This window comes from Hemiscyllium ocellatum, chromosome 42, assembly GCF_020745735.1.
Source record: "Hemiscyllium ocellatum isolate sHemOce1 chromosome 42, sHemOce1.pat.X.cur, whole genome shotgun sequence".
NCBI classification, from domain to species: Eukaryota; Metazoa; Chordata; class Chondrichthyes; order Orectolobiformes; family Hemiscylliidae; genus Hemiscyllium; species Hemiscyllium ocellatum.
Genome location: NC_083442.1, coordinates 33,677,682 through 33,692,023, shown reverse-complemented (window position 1 = coordinate 33,692,023; position 14,342 = coordinate 33,677,682). Strand labels below are relative to the sequence as shown.

At 43.1% G+C, this 14,342-nt stretch overlaps 1 protein-coding gene across 3 annotated transcripts in view; it reads left to right on the top strand.

Annotated features, from left to right (window-relative positions):
* The window catches only part of crtc3 (CREB regulated transcription coactivator 3), an 89,918-nt gene extending 76,892 nt beyond the window's left edge, over positions 1 to 13,026 (top strand). For 2 of the 3 annotated variants that reach the window (XM_060853535.1, XM_060853534.1), the window contains 5 exons: positions 632 to 924; positions 2,704 to 2,874; positions 5,675 to 5,833; positions 7,795 to 7,996; positions 8,760 to 13,026. In XM_060853535.1, the coding sequence (XP_060709518.1) occupies positions 632 to 924; positions 2,704 to 2,874; positions 5,675 to 5,833; positions 7,795 to 7,996; positions 8,760 to 8,968 (1,034 nt within the window). In that variant the 3' untranslated portion in view covers positions 8,969 to 13,026. The remainder of the gene's footprint in view (positions 1 to 631; positions 925 to 2,703; positions 2,875 to 5,674; positions 5,834 to 7,794; positions 7,997 to 8,759) is intronic. The other variant, XM_060853536.1, reaches the window with a different exon arrangement.
* Positions 13,027 to 14,342: the final 1,316 nt, after the last annotated feature.

The following is a 14,342-nucleotide window of genomic DNA, read 5'->3' as shown; positions in this document are numbered from 1 at the left end:
CATTGGGAGCTCCCGAATGGTGAAATGGATGATCCATACCTCTCTTGGCAGTTAATTCAACACATACTGAGGAGTCAGCTGAAACCTTCGAGTGTGTACAGTTTAATTATACGTTGACAATACGTTTACCAAGTCACTGATGAGTTAATGTAGATGCCTTGGTCTTGTGTAACTATATTTATTGAAATTGATAGAATTACAGTGCACTGGAGAAGGCCAATCAGCCCATTGGGCCTATGTCTTTTGATAGATCTTTCCAATTAAACCTGCTGCTCTACCAATCTTTCCCTAAAACCCTACGGAATGTTTCTTCATAAATGTTTACGCACTTCCCTTTTGAAAGTTGGTATGGAATTGTTCCCACTTCCCACCCAGGTAACGCATTCCACATGTGGATGGAGTTATCATCAATCAAAGAGTGTGGTGCTGGAAAAACACAGCATCAGGAATGAAGGGCTTATGCCCGAAATGTCGATTTCCCCTGCTCCTCGGATGCTGCCTGACCTGCTGTGCTTTTCCAGCGCCAGACTCTTCAACTTTGATCCCCAGCATCTGCAGTCCTCACTTTCTCCTGGCATTACCATCAAGAACATTTCCGTTTGTGATTTCTTTCTTCTCTCTATTTTTCTAGGTTTGTCCACATCTTTGCACAGCTCTCTGAGTAACCCATCAATACAGGCTTCACTCAGCAACTCCATGCTGCAGTCTCCTTTAAACAATCACTCCCTCAGCAACCCTTCCATCCACTCCTCACTACGGTCATCGCTAAGCAACCCGTCCATCCCAACCGCCTTGAAGAGTTCACCACGCCGACGGCAGACACCGGTCAGTCCACTAACACTCTCACCAGGGATGGAGCCTCGAAGGTCCATGAGTAAACCGTTCTCACCAACCATGTCACCAACGTTGTCTTCGATAGCACAAGTACGTGTGATGGAAGGTCCTTAAGTGGGTTCCCGGTGGCCGGGAGGGATGCAGTTACATTACTTTGCTTCCCTTTTAGTGATAACGGAGCAGCTTTGGTATATTGTTAAAGTCTCATAGACCAGAATGGATCAGTTCATGAGTCTGTGCCAGGTTGCCTGATCTTGGCAGCAGGAGTCGGTATCGTTTCACTGAACTCAGTGCCCTGGGAAGCGATGGCTCTTGCGGTATTACCATTAGATTATTAATCCAGAGACTCAGATAATGTTGTTGGAGCCTGAGTTTAAATCTCATCATGGCAAATAGTGGAACTTGAATTCGATAAAAATCTGGAAGTGACAGTCAAATGAAACCACTGTCAGTTGTCAGAAAAATCCATCTAGTTCATTTACGTCCTTTAGGGAAGAAAATCTGTCATTGTTACCTGGTCTGTCCTACGTGTGACTCCAGACCCACAGTAATGTGGTTCACTGTTAACTCATTAGGAATGGTCAATAAATGCTGGCCAAACCAGTGACCTATATGTCATGGAAGAATTAAAGTTAAAACAGGCTTCCTGCTGCTGATAACTAGCAGGCATTAAACTAGTCAGCACCACGTATCTAAGCAGAGCCCGTTTTTGTTAATTTAGCCTTGACCATCAGAGCCAGTCGCTGCTTATACCAAACTCTGAACAAATGTAGACACACTTTGCAGGAGCAGTTGGTAAAATGGAGGTGTAGCCAGGAAACCGGTTCTGTGCAGCAAGTTTCATTGGCCGTTTGGTGGAACTTGGTATAATGTAAACATCTTGTGTACAAGATGACTATGGGTTTAGATAGGGTTGACAATGAGAACCTTTTTCCACGTATGGAGTCAGCTATTATGAGGGGGCATAGCTTTAAATGAAGGGGTGGTAGGTATAGGACAGATGTTAGGGGTAGATTCTTTACTCAGCGAGTTGTGAGTTCATGGAATGCCCTGCCAGTAGCAGTGGCGGACTCTCCCTCTTTATGGGCATTTAAACGGGCATTGGATAGGCATATGGAGGATAGTGTCGGGTAAAAAATGAGGTCTGCAGATGCTGGAGATCACAGTTGAAAATGTGTTGCTGGTTAAAGCACAGCAGGTTAGGCAGCAAACAAGGAATAGGAAATTCGACGTTTCGGGCATAAGCCCTTCATCCCGAAACGTCGAATTTCCTATTCCTTGGATGCCGCCTAACCTGCTGTGCTTTAACCAGCAACACATTTTCACATATGGAGGATAGTGGGCTAGTGTAGGTTAGGTGGGCTTGGATCGGCGCAACATCGAGGGCCGAAGGGCCTGTACTGCACTGTATTTTTCTATGTTCTATATGCAGTGCAGCCAATTTCCACCCAACAGACAGGGCATTCAGATGAAAAGCCACGTGGATCATACTTAAACTGTGCAAGATTTAAATGCTGCTTTGCTGTTGCCACTTTCCTTGCAGTTTCTTCTTCTGTGAACTGTTGAGCAGGGAGGCCCCGGTTTTCTGGTGCTGTGCTGGATCGGGAACGCTGAACAGGCCTGTCTCGACAGTGAGCTCCCAGCTGGACAGGGGATGTGGCAAAATACATTGTTCCCGTTTAAAAGAGCTGCAGTTTGGGAGGAAAACAAATGTTCAGAACCAGAAATAACAAAACATGATGCACGTGTTCAGGGCTGATGCTTTTTTTTTGTTTGAGCTGCTGTGTATAGCTTGCCCAACCAGGGACGAGGAGAGAAGGCAGTCGATTCCGCTCTCAACATAATCTAATTCTCCCTTTTGGTTCACAGGGGGTTGCCTTGGATACAAGTAACATGACCATGGAACACCTACCGCCTTATCCCCTCTATCAACAACTGCACCAAACTCAACACAAAGTGCAGCACCCACAGGGACAGTCACCAGTGTCTCCTCTTCATCACCTCTCTCAGCAATCAGCAATCGAACTGCACTCTCCCACTGTAAGTGTACAGTCATTGGATCAAACATTGAGTAGCCTGGGAACTGATCAGATCGGTCTGCCTGAGAGAGTAGGTCTGCTCCTTGGGAAATCGGAAACAGGGGGCACAGTCTCAAGATGAGGAGAACTCACTTCACTCGGAGGGGGTTGTGAGTCTATTAAAGTCTCAAACTCGAGCTGCTTGCTCTGTCATTGAATAGAGTTAACCAGAGACAGCCACATATTCAGTTCTCAGGGAATTGGGGGATGTGGGGAGCAGTTGGGAAAATGAAGTTGTGGTCTAGGGAGAGTCCTGCTTAGATTGAACAGTAGAGCAGGTTTGATAGGGCATACAATCTGCTGTTTCTCTTCAGCTTTTTTTTAATATATTTATTTTGTAATATGTATAAATTGTGTGTATGGTGCCCATAACACCAAATGTGGACTAACCATAGAATCCCAACAGTGTGGAAGCAGGCCATTCAACCCATTGAGTACACACCAATCCTCTGAAGATGCATCCCACTCAGAATCCCCACCTCCACCCTATCTCTACAATCCTGCATTTCCCATGGCAAACCCAGCTAACCTGAACACCCCTGGACACAATGGGCAATTTAACATGGCCAAACCAAGCTGTGTCGGTTAGCCATGGGGAATGCAGGGTCACGGAGAGAGTAGGGGGTAGGTCTGGGTGGGATGGTGTCAAGTGAGTCATTGTGGAGTTGATGGGCTGAATGACCTGCTTCTACAGTGTAGGGTTTCTATGATTCACTCTCTCTGGGCCCTCACAGCTTCTAGTTTCTCATTGTTTGGAACATACTCTGTTCTAAGTTTCACTTGTCTACCTTTGAAATGTTTTTACTACTATTCTGCCTATTCATTTAATTTAATCAAATCTCTGCTGATATAAATGTTTAATGGCACATTAGATTATTTATCAAAAGTATACAAACAAATAAATTTTTCAGTGCAATCAATAAATTTGCAAGTCATTTTATAACGATAGAATAGTGACGTCTTGAATTTGTATAGCATCATTTACAGAGTAGAACATTCCAAGGATTTTTGAAGGTGCAAGTAATGAATGAAACAAGATTCCAAGCTCTACAAGATATAAAATGAACAGCATCTTAGGAGGATCAAGGCCAGTAGAGGTTAATGAGGGTGTTTCTGAGATTGGGGCTCAAATAGCTGAAGGTGTATGAGCCAGCAATGGAGTGACTGAGAGCAGGGAAGCAGCTAAGGCTGGTATCAGAGAAGTGTGGGGATCTTGTAAGACTGGAGGAGGTTAATGAGGTAGAGAAGGGCAGCACAGCCATGGGGGAGTCTGAAAACTGCGTTATTAACATCCTATTTGTGGGCTCACTTTTAGAATATTTTACTCTCATCTCTTTGGCTCATGTTTAAAATCTAAACATAACATGAAGAAGGAATAGACCTCACAACCTGTCAAACTTGCTCCACTGTTTAAAACAATCATTGCTGACCTTCCGTTTCAACTCCCCCTTCCTGCCTGCCTGCTCCCCAGATCCTTCACTTTCCTGAGACCAAAGATCTGTCTATTTTAGTCTTAAATATATTCAACAATGGAAATTCGCCGTTGGCTGGGATAGAGAATTTTAATATATTTACAACCCCCAAGTAATTTCTCCTCCTCCTCATACCTAAATGAAAAATCCCTTATCCTGAGACTCCCCGATCCAGTGGAAACACTCTGTGTCTGCCCTGTCATATTCCTGCTGATGCCTGAAGAGCTCAGAGCTCTCCTCACACCCGCTTGAAGTCAGTGCTATCGAGGATTTGGCTGCCATGAACTCATTCAGGGTTGAATCAGACCATCTGCAGCAACTCCCAGCGATTGGGTCCAGTTAAGCCCCCTGCTGGACAAGTGCAAAAGCAGGTTCCTGACTCTTGCCTCTCAGAAAGAAATCATTTCACCAGACAGCTGTTAAATAGATTGTAGAATGACTGTTTTGTTTGCAGGAAATCATTGTTATCCATAGGGTATAGGGGTACACACCTCCTGTGAATGTCACTGAAACATGGATAGCACTTTAATATAAACCCCTAGCTATCACAATGGACTCTGTAATCCATTCGCCGAGCTGGAAGTTTTAGTTGCAAACGTTTCGTCCCCTGGCTAGGAGACATCATCAGTGCTGTGGAGCCTCCTGCGAAGCGCTTCTTTGATGTCTCTTCCGGAGGCTCCACAGCACTGATGATGTCTCCTAGCCAGGGGACGAAACGTTTGCAACTAAAACTTCCAGCTCGGCGAACAGAACCACTACAACAAGCACCCGAGCTACAAATCTTCGCACAAACTTTGGGACTCTGTAATCCATTAAGGGAAAAGAAAATCAGGTTGGTCTTGCAGGTAGTGAACCTGTGTCTAGATGAGAGTGGTGCTGGAAAAGCGCAGCAGTCCCGATTCATTCCTGATGAAGGGCTTTAGCCTGAAATGTTAACTTTCCTGCTGCTCAGATGTTGCCTGACCTGCTGTGCTTTTCCAGCACCACTCTCATCTTGACTCTGATCTCCAGTATCTGCAGTACCCACTTTCGCCTAGGTAGTGAATTTGTGAAGAACGCAGAATGAGCATCAGAAGTAACACCCAGAATGACAGTGGTAACTAACCTAGATCTGTGTACGCTGCTAAGAAAATTAGTTGGAATTATCATTGTCTAAATACTATATATTTAAAAATAAATTCAGGCTGTTTATGCAAATTAACTTTGGCAAATTAACACAGGAGTGCATTAGATGCAGTATTATTAGATGCACACACTGTTCTTTATCTTCACTTTGTTGCTATTTAACAGAATGACACAATGGAAAACATCCTCAGTGATCCATATTTTGGGCAGCACTTGGTTGCCAGAAACACAAAGCCGTTGTCACAGCAGGTATGGAAGTTTGCCATCAACAGACCTATGGAGATCCCGTGCGGTCTCGGGATATCAGAATGGGATCGGGTTATGGTATGCTAAATATTTTATCCAGTGGAGTACAATGTGATCTTATCAGTCTTCATTGGCCGTCTCCATCACTGAGTTGTGTTTATATTGATGTTCATGATTTCATCCATCAGTCTGTGGCCAGTGTTTGCTGCAAAACACTGTTAGATTTTCACTCGATTAATTCCAAAGAGCATCTTGGAGTTATTCAAATTAGGATGGGGGGAGGATGTCATTTGGCCCCTCAAACCTGCCCCGCCACTCAACAAGATCAGACTGTGTTTTTTAACTCCCCCTTCCATCAACACAACCTTGAATTCCTTTAGAAATCAAAGATCTATCAAACTCCGCTTTGAATGAATGTATTCAATAGTCTGTCCTTCACTGAGAGAAGAAACTCCGTCTCACTTTCCTTCACCTGCTGCTCACACCAAGGGACTTCCTCATGACCTGACCTTTAGTTGTGACTTCTGTGACCTTTTAAGCCACTCCCAGCTCACCTGTAAGGCCTTTCTCCAGCAATCCCCCAGAGGTGAACAGAGGAAACTGGAAAGGTGAGAGGGATCACTGCACTCCACCTGTTTGATCCAAAACTCAGAACCTTTCAGATCCTCTGTAGCCCAAAGATGTAAGTGATGTGTTTTGACAAACGTCCCTCTTGAGTTCATTGCCCCTGTGAAGTCTGTCCCCTACTTTCATCGCCCTGTGTAAGGTACCACGTATACTCGGGGAAAACTTTGGTTTCAAACATTAAATATAGGGGCTCCACTTTTACTCCCGATATTATTGTGGACCACCCTCTCCCACTGCCTTGCTTTCACAGAATTGCTGAGTGTAAGTCCAGTCCAACCCAACCCTCAGCAGTGCAAAACCGAGCCAAAGAGATTTTGTTTAATGGACTTCAGCAGCTCCTTTCACTGGGGTGCTCCCCCTGTCAGGGTCACTCTGCATCAAGCAGCTGGTAAGCACAAAGTTTAAACTTTTTTATAAAAGGTCAGGGGTTGACTTGTACATGAGATCAACCATTACTCAAGAATGAACAATAACTAAAAATTAAATTCTGTCTCCCTCCCCAAAGCCACCTTCCCAACTTGACTCCATTTTCCATTAAAATTTATATTCTTATTTCTCCTGCACAGCAATGCAGTGGTCCTTATTTGTTTCTTCTTAGTGCTGTATGTCAGGTTTGTCCAAGCTTTGTCTTTATTTCAAGGGATCTGGATATGTTAATTACCTCTATCCAAGACTCTGTTTATATCTTCATCTATTGATAAAGAATTAAAATGTGTATTGAAACCATGCTGCTCACAGTCTCCAGAACCCAAAATGCTTTACAGCCTCTGACGTACCTTTGAACTGTAGTTGCTGTTATAGTGTAAGGAAACAGCAACCAACAGGTGCCTAGAAAACTTCCACAAGCAGCAGGGAGAATAATGATCAGATCAGTTTTTGTGATATCGGGTGAATGATAAGAATTGTCCAGGACACCAGGGATAACTTTCCTACTCCTCTTCCACATGCCATGGGATCTTTTACATCCTCCTGAGAGAACTGATGAATCTTCCATCTAATGTCTTACCCAAATGGCAGCACCGCTGACAGTGTAGCATTCCCTCAATATTGCACTGGAACATTCTGCCAAGATTTTCTTCAGATTGGGGCACCGACCCACAGTGCTCTGACTCTGAGGCAAGTTTGGTAAGCACTGAGCCACAGCTGACCGATCATGGTGTTCTGAATCAGAATTGATGTGTTAGTGAAGAGAAAGTACCCCAATTTGAACCAGGCCAAATTAGTGAGTCCTGCTGCAGGCTCAGGTGGAGCTGAGTTGGTCATGCTTGAGGTGGTTTAGCTCGAAACCTTAAATTGGACACGTCTGCTGTATATATTGTGTAGAGTGAGTAACAACCCTCCCTTACAACGAAGGTATAATTTCTGAAGCTTTTTATTTGCTCTGCTCATTCCAACCTCCCCATCTCCCACAGCTGGAGCAGTTTAACATGTTGGAAAACCCAGTCGGCACCTTAGCAATGAGTGGCAACAGCTTCTGTAATCCAGGCCCCGGCCTGCACTACTCACAGGCCTCCTCGGCAGGTTTGACTGGGAATCTACAAGACCCACCTCACCTGAAACCCAACCTGCCATACACCACCTGTACCGGGAATATCCCCAACATCATCTTAACAGGTGAGCAGCTAATCTCTAACATTGGCTGGGGCGCGCTAGGTAAATGTACATGGTAGAAAGGAATAGCGGTGCTACACTGACGGAACTAAAGGCAAAGTATTGCAAATTCTGGTAGTCTGAAATAAAGATACAAAATGCCAGAAATGAGGAGACAAATATTTCAAGTTAATGGCTATACTGATAGGATGAAGTGAAAAGGGATGGAAAGAGGTTTGTAGGGATAGTAAATACCAGTGAGACCAAATGGCCTGCTTCTGTCAATTCATCTCCCCACTCATTAACATCAGGAATGTTCCCAGGAACTGCCTTGGTTCATTAGAATTTTACAGAAGGATTTTGGGGGTAAAGGAATATTCCTCCTAATATCTTTGATACCACAATTTTGGAACAGAAAGTTGGTTTTATCGGGCTTATTAATTCTTACTGAACAGTGGAGGCTAAATATTTCAGAATGTATTGATGAAGCAGCCCTGACCTACTGATGAGGAAGTTAACATAATCTTGAATTCCTTTCTCCTTCTGTGTTTCTATAGTTTCCCCTTAACGCATCTCAGTTATTCCCCTTTACAATGTGATCATCAGTTCCACATTGTCCCCACTTCCTGAATAAAAAGGTGGTCATTTTCAGTTACCAGTGAGGTCAGCAGAGAGCCAGGACCATTGCTGTGAGAGGGAAAGCAGCCCGTAAAGACGTGGGTTTGTAAATTTTAGTGTGAAATCCTGTACCAGCTTGTCACTTCATTCCGTTTCTGTTGCACCCCAGGGGATTCTCCACCTAGCCTGTCCAAGGACATCAGCAGTGCTCTGGCTGGTGTCCCAGACATGACCTTTGACACCGATGGCCAGTTCCAACTGGATGACGAGTTAAAAATCGAACCACTTAGCCTAGATGGACTGAGTATGCTCAGTGATCCGGATCTGGTTCTGGCTGACCCCACGATCGAAGATACATTTCGGACGGACAGAGTGTAACTGCCCCAACTTGTAACTTCGGAGATGATGGCGGAAGAGAATATATCTGGACACTACAGAGTGAAGGAGAGCACTTACAGAATGGCACATGGGCTACAAGACTTATTTTTGTAATGATTAAAGAACTAGTCACTGCTTTTGGTTTTTAACTGTATTCATTTCTGTGTATGTTTAGCTGAGTTAAGGTTGAAATATTTTTCAATTTAAGCTGACCATTGCCAGACAGTAACCACCCCAGCACAGGGCACATGATTGTACTGTATTTAACTTAAATAGATGGAATGAAAATTGTTTACAAATTTCAAATCTTAGCTTTTCACATCAAAACCAGAAAATTTGCATTTTGTAAAATGTTATTCTTTTCAGTCTTTAAATCTACATCTTTCTAAACCACTACAGCTAATTGAAGCCTCTATTAAGATATGGAATTCTTTGGCATTGTTTCCACACTAGTAGTTGTTTGCAGTGTGGAGTAATGAACTCCAGCAGGTCCTGGTCATGCTCTGGGCTGTCAGCTGCTGTTAGCTGGGACAGCAATTTGGTCAGTACTCCGTGCCACAGCGCTCTGTGTGCTGAAGGGTGAGAAATCGGCCAAACCCCCTCACCCCTGCTGGAATCTCCACGGATTGAGGTGAGTCTGATCCACTCTCGACCTTTTTAGTGGAAATATCGTCCGCGCATTGGGTAAGACATGAAGAAAGCAGCACAGGCCAATTGACAATCTAGTCGCCAGCGTAAGTCTGCACCTTCAGGCAGCAAGGAGATCATTAAAATGAGTATCTGATGCTTTGCCTCATAGAAAGTTGATATTTGATGTGGATTGAATTTCTACTTGACCCACTGGGACCAGGAGAAACAGTCACTTGGTGTTTGGGACCAGGTTGGGGTGTAGGCACTGACCTGTCTGGCTAATCTGAAACATTATCCATTGCAATTTTCATTCTCGAAAACTAAGTGCACATTAATTTGTGAAGGAAAGCAGTTTCTGCAGTTCTAAAAATGTTATAAAATGTGAGAGTTTAAAGAAGCCGAATAGTGGTGAAATAAGCCGTCACTTCAGAACCCAATTTCCTTTCTTCTGTCTGGCGGAGGCTAGTGCAATAGGCAGCTGTGACCCCTCTCTTTTTTAATTATAAATATAATTTATAATTCTTTTCACAAGGCAAATATTCAGTTGTGTGGGATGGGATTTAAATAATATATAATCAGAGTTTCTGATATCAGAATGGTGAAAAGCTGTAGCTTCAAATTGCTATACTGTGAGATTAACACACCCACTGAATGCCTTAATAGACAGAGAATTACAATCTGGCAGTTGTCTTTGGAGAGAATTGATTGTTCCTTTGTACCTTGCAGCTGGAGCTGGAAGTACACTGTAGGCCTTACCCACAGAGTTTGAATGTTAATAGAATGGCAGCTAGTTACGGCTCAGGGTTTGAGAGGCTAGAACACTGCTTGTGAAATGCTGAGAGATTGGAGGTGAACCTCCCTCCAGACTAGGTACCAGATTAAGCTGAAATGCAGGTTTATTGTTGAAAAAGAGAGTGAAATGTATTCAGTCTCAATTCACCTGAGGAAATGTGTGTTTGATTCATGCTGAGAGCAGGAGCCCTACCAACAAACAGAAAGTTCTAATACCGCTCCACGTAAACCATCTCGCCTCTCATGGTTCATAAAGCATTTGTTTTTCTTTAAACAAGTTTTATGTGAGCTTATCATGAACTTGCACCTCGGTGTACTCTGCCTTGACTCATTTTGAAGACGCAATCGATTGGAGGATGTCAGTGGGCAAATTCATTGCACATCAGAATTCTGCTGTCATTGCACTACACACACTGTTTTGTTGGATTGTATTTCCAGAAGTATCAGCACTGGACTCTAATGTGTCATTGCTGACCTTTCACCCCCAACACTGATTCAGAGAGACTCCAGACGTTTCTAATTCTAATGGCCACTCAAACTCCTGAAGTCTCTTGTACTGAGTGAAAGTGTCTCTGTCTCATAGTCTTGGACCTGAACACAGGGTCGCCTCTTCCTCCAGTTTCAGACCGTCACCTCATCCTGGACATTGCAACGGTTGTTTTCCCTTTAATAGTCTGGAAACCAAAATTTCATGAAATGATCACGAGAAAGAGACAGTTCTACCCCTCTCTAGAACTCCTACATCTCAAGACAAGAGTGAAACAAGAAATATTGATACAATAGTGGATTGATACATGAAATCATTGAACTCAATGTATCATTTTACAGTATGTCTTCAATGCCCTGAGTTCAAAGCAGAATATGTTGGGGTTAACAATTTGATCAATCACATTCTGTAAATGTGAAGTGACTTGTCTCGTGGCCAAAGGAACCTTTCATGAGGAATACTGAACTGTCTTATTTTTAGATTCTCACTGACCTGTATTCCCAGCCTTTTACTGTGTTTATTTCAGCAATTAAATGTACAGATATGTCAAATATTCAAAATTCTGTTTGGTTAAATTTTATAAAATGGGTTTTGCTGCAGCGTAGAAAAGTGTGTTTGTTAAAATCTTGAAAAGAGCTGTCTATTTATTAATGTGCAGAGCCAGGATATTCCAGCCTCCTGTTTAAAATAGAATACAGTGGACCCAATTTTAGGGTCTAGTCCTCCTGAGCTGTAGAGTAGGTTTTATGGTTTGTTTAAAATCATCCAATTTGTTTTTGGTGCTGGTTTAATTCAGTTGTATAAATGCTTATAACATCTTTATTTTATCATTTGTGTTTTCTTACAAAAGGTTTTTAAATTTTTTTTGTCAGTAGGGAGTACATTTGAACTATTACCCCACTCATGACTTTAATAAAATTCCCAAGCCTTATCTTTCATCTGTCTTTGTTCACAATGCTTTGGGACTAAGGAAAGCCTTGTCTGAGCAGATCCCAGTGCACTGTTTCATTCTCTGAAATGTTACATATCTTAAACACTTCATGATTTTAGTTAAAAATCACACAACACCAGGTTATAATCTAACGACAGGTTTATTTGGAAGCACTAGCTTTCGGAGCGCCGCTCCTTGATCAGGCGGTTCGTCAGAAGGAGAAACACTCCGAAAGCTAGTGCTTCCAAATAAATCTGTTGGACTATAACTTGGTGTTGTGTAATTTTTAATTTTGTACACCCCAGTCCCACACCAGCATCTCCAAATCATGACGATCATGATTTTAATCTACCTGACCTGATGGATGACTGGAGTGATGCCCCACCTGACTACGGTCTCTGAATGGGGAGTGTAATTGGGTAGGTTGTCAAACCGATGTTGCATATTATCCCAGATTTCTCCAAGGATGGTACAGGTTAAAATTATTCCCCCACAATAGGCTGACCTCCCACCATCTGGGAACAAAATCCATCAGTGATTGATTAGAAATGAGCCTCCTGTTGTGGACCCTCACGCTGCTCTGGTGTCCATCAGATATGAATTGACTTCAGTCTGCATTCTTAACTCATGATCATGATTCATTGTGTCAGTTTGTGTGTGTGTCTATGTGCAGACCTGGTGTAGTCTTGGCTTCCTAACTTGCAAAAAGCTGATCTGTTTCACATTCTGGTTGACGTGTAAGCAGTATAATTATACAGTAAAAGTCTGCACCTTAGGAAAAATGGAGTGATAATAACTGAGGTTGGCTTGAAGAATATGCAGCATAGTACCTACAATAGCCCATCTCTTGGGTTGCTATGTTACAGCTGGATTGAGCTCAGTATTAAGCTCTCGTTGCCCTTCTGACTTCTTTTATCATCATTGAATTTTATCAGTGTCCATTTATTGTAAATCCTTTTTAATTTATTCTGACCTCTTGAACAATATGTCCATGTTAACCAATTTTTGTGACAGCAGCTGGTCCATTTTTTAAAAACTAATTTTATTAAATATTTACCATTATGTATCTGGTTCTTGTGACCTATCCTTTGACATTTTGAATTCAGTTATTGTGAAGTGTACAGTAATATTTAAATAAGACTTATCTGTGATCTAGTGTTACTTTTTGTAAAGTGTCATTTTGCATCCTGTCTTTCAAATAAAATATATCAAAACAAATTTACACAAAATATGTTTATAGTTTTTCTCACTTAAAATACCAAGGAATGGGGATCGAGATTAATTTGGAGCTGTTTATTAGGGAAGGTGTCTTGAGTTTTTCCTAATAACAAGCCATGATATTTTAAATTGATTTTGTCAGATATGGAAGCTGCTGGCTAGGCCAACAATTGCTGCTAGTCACCATCTTCCCAAGTGCATTTAGGAATGGGCAACTGATGCCAACCTTCCTAATGACACCCACGTCCCATGAAAGAACTTTTTTTTAATTAACTGTGATTTGGTATAAAACATCGTGTCCCAGATTGTTCCCGTTAGGTTCTGATGACATTAAGGATGTTTGTTGATGGTAATTCCTCGGAGATTGTAACCGTGACCCTTTGGGCTTGGAGGGGCGAGGGAAGATAGTATGATGGGAAAACGGATCCTGACATTTTCCAGTGGCTTGACTTTGAGACAGACCCTTTCCAACAAAAAAAGAGGAGGCTAGAGAAATTTAGCAGGTCTGGCAGCTTCTGTGAGCAGAGAGTCAACGTTTGAAATCCAGTGTCTCTTGGGAGATGAATGTTTGCAATAAACTGGCCTGAGTCCCTGGATTGTTTCAGAGACTGACACCAGATGGCAGTAAGTGCTAAGGAGGAGTAGGCACTGCATTCACTTTGTGCAGTGTGTTTGTCAGAATTGTAGCTTCTCAACAGCAATTGATAGAGAGGTTTATATGGAACCTGTGGCTTGTTTTGTACATGTTATTCCCATATTGGCTGAGGTTATCATTGAAAATTCTCCTCAATGTTTTCCCTCACCTGAGGGAGCGCCGCATTGTCAGAGGGTCTGTGCTGAATGAGTGTCGCATTGTCAAAGGGTCCGTGCTGAGGGTCTGGCGCACTGTCAGAGGGTCAGTAATGAGGGTGTGCCGCACTGTCAGAGGGTCAATGCTGAGGGTCTGCCGCACTGTTGGAGGGTCAATGCTGAGGGAGCGCTCATTGTTGGAAGATCAATGCTGAAGGAGCGCCGCACTGTCGGAGGGTCAGTGCTGAGGGAGTGCCACACTGTATGAAGATCAGTGCTGAACTGTTAGAGGGTCAGTGATGAGGGAGTGACATACTGTTGGAGGATCAGTGCTGAGGGAGTGCTGTACTATCAGAGTCAGTGCTGAGGGAGTGCCACACTGTGTGAAGATCAGTGCTGAACTGTCAGAGGGTCAGTGCTGAGGGAGTGCCGCACTGTCAGAGGGTCAGTGCTGAGGGAATGCCACACTGTATGAAGATCAGTGCTGAACTGTCAGAGGGTCAGTGATGAGGGAGTGACATACTGTT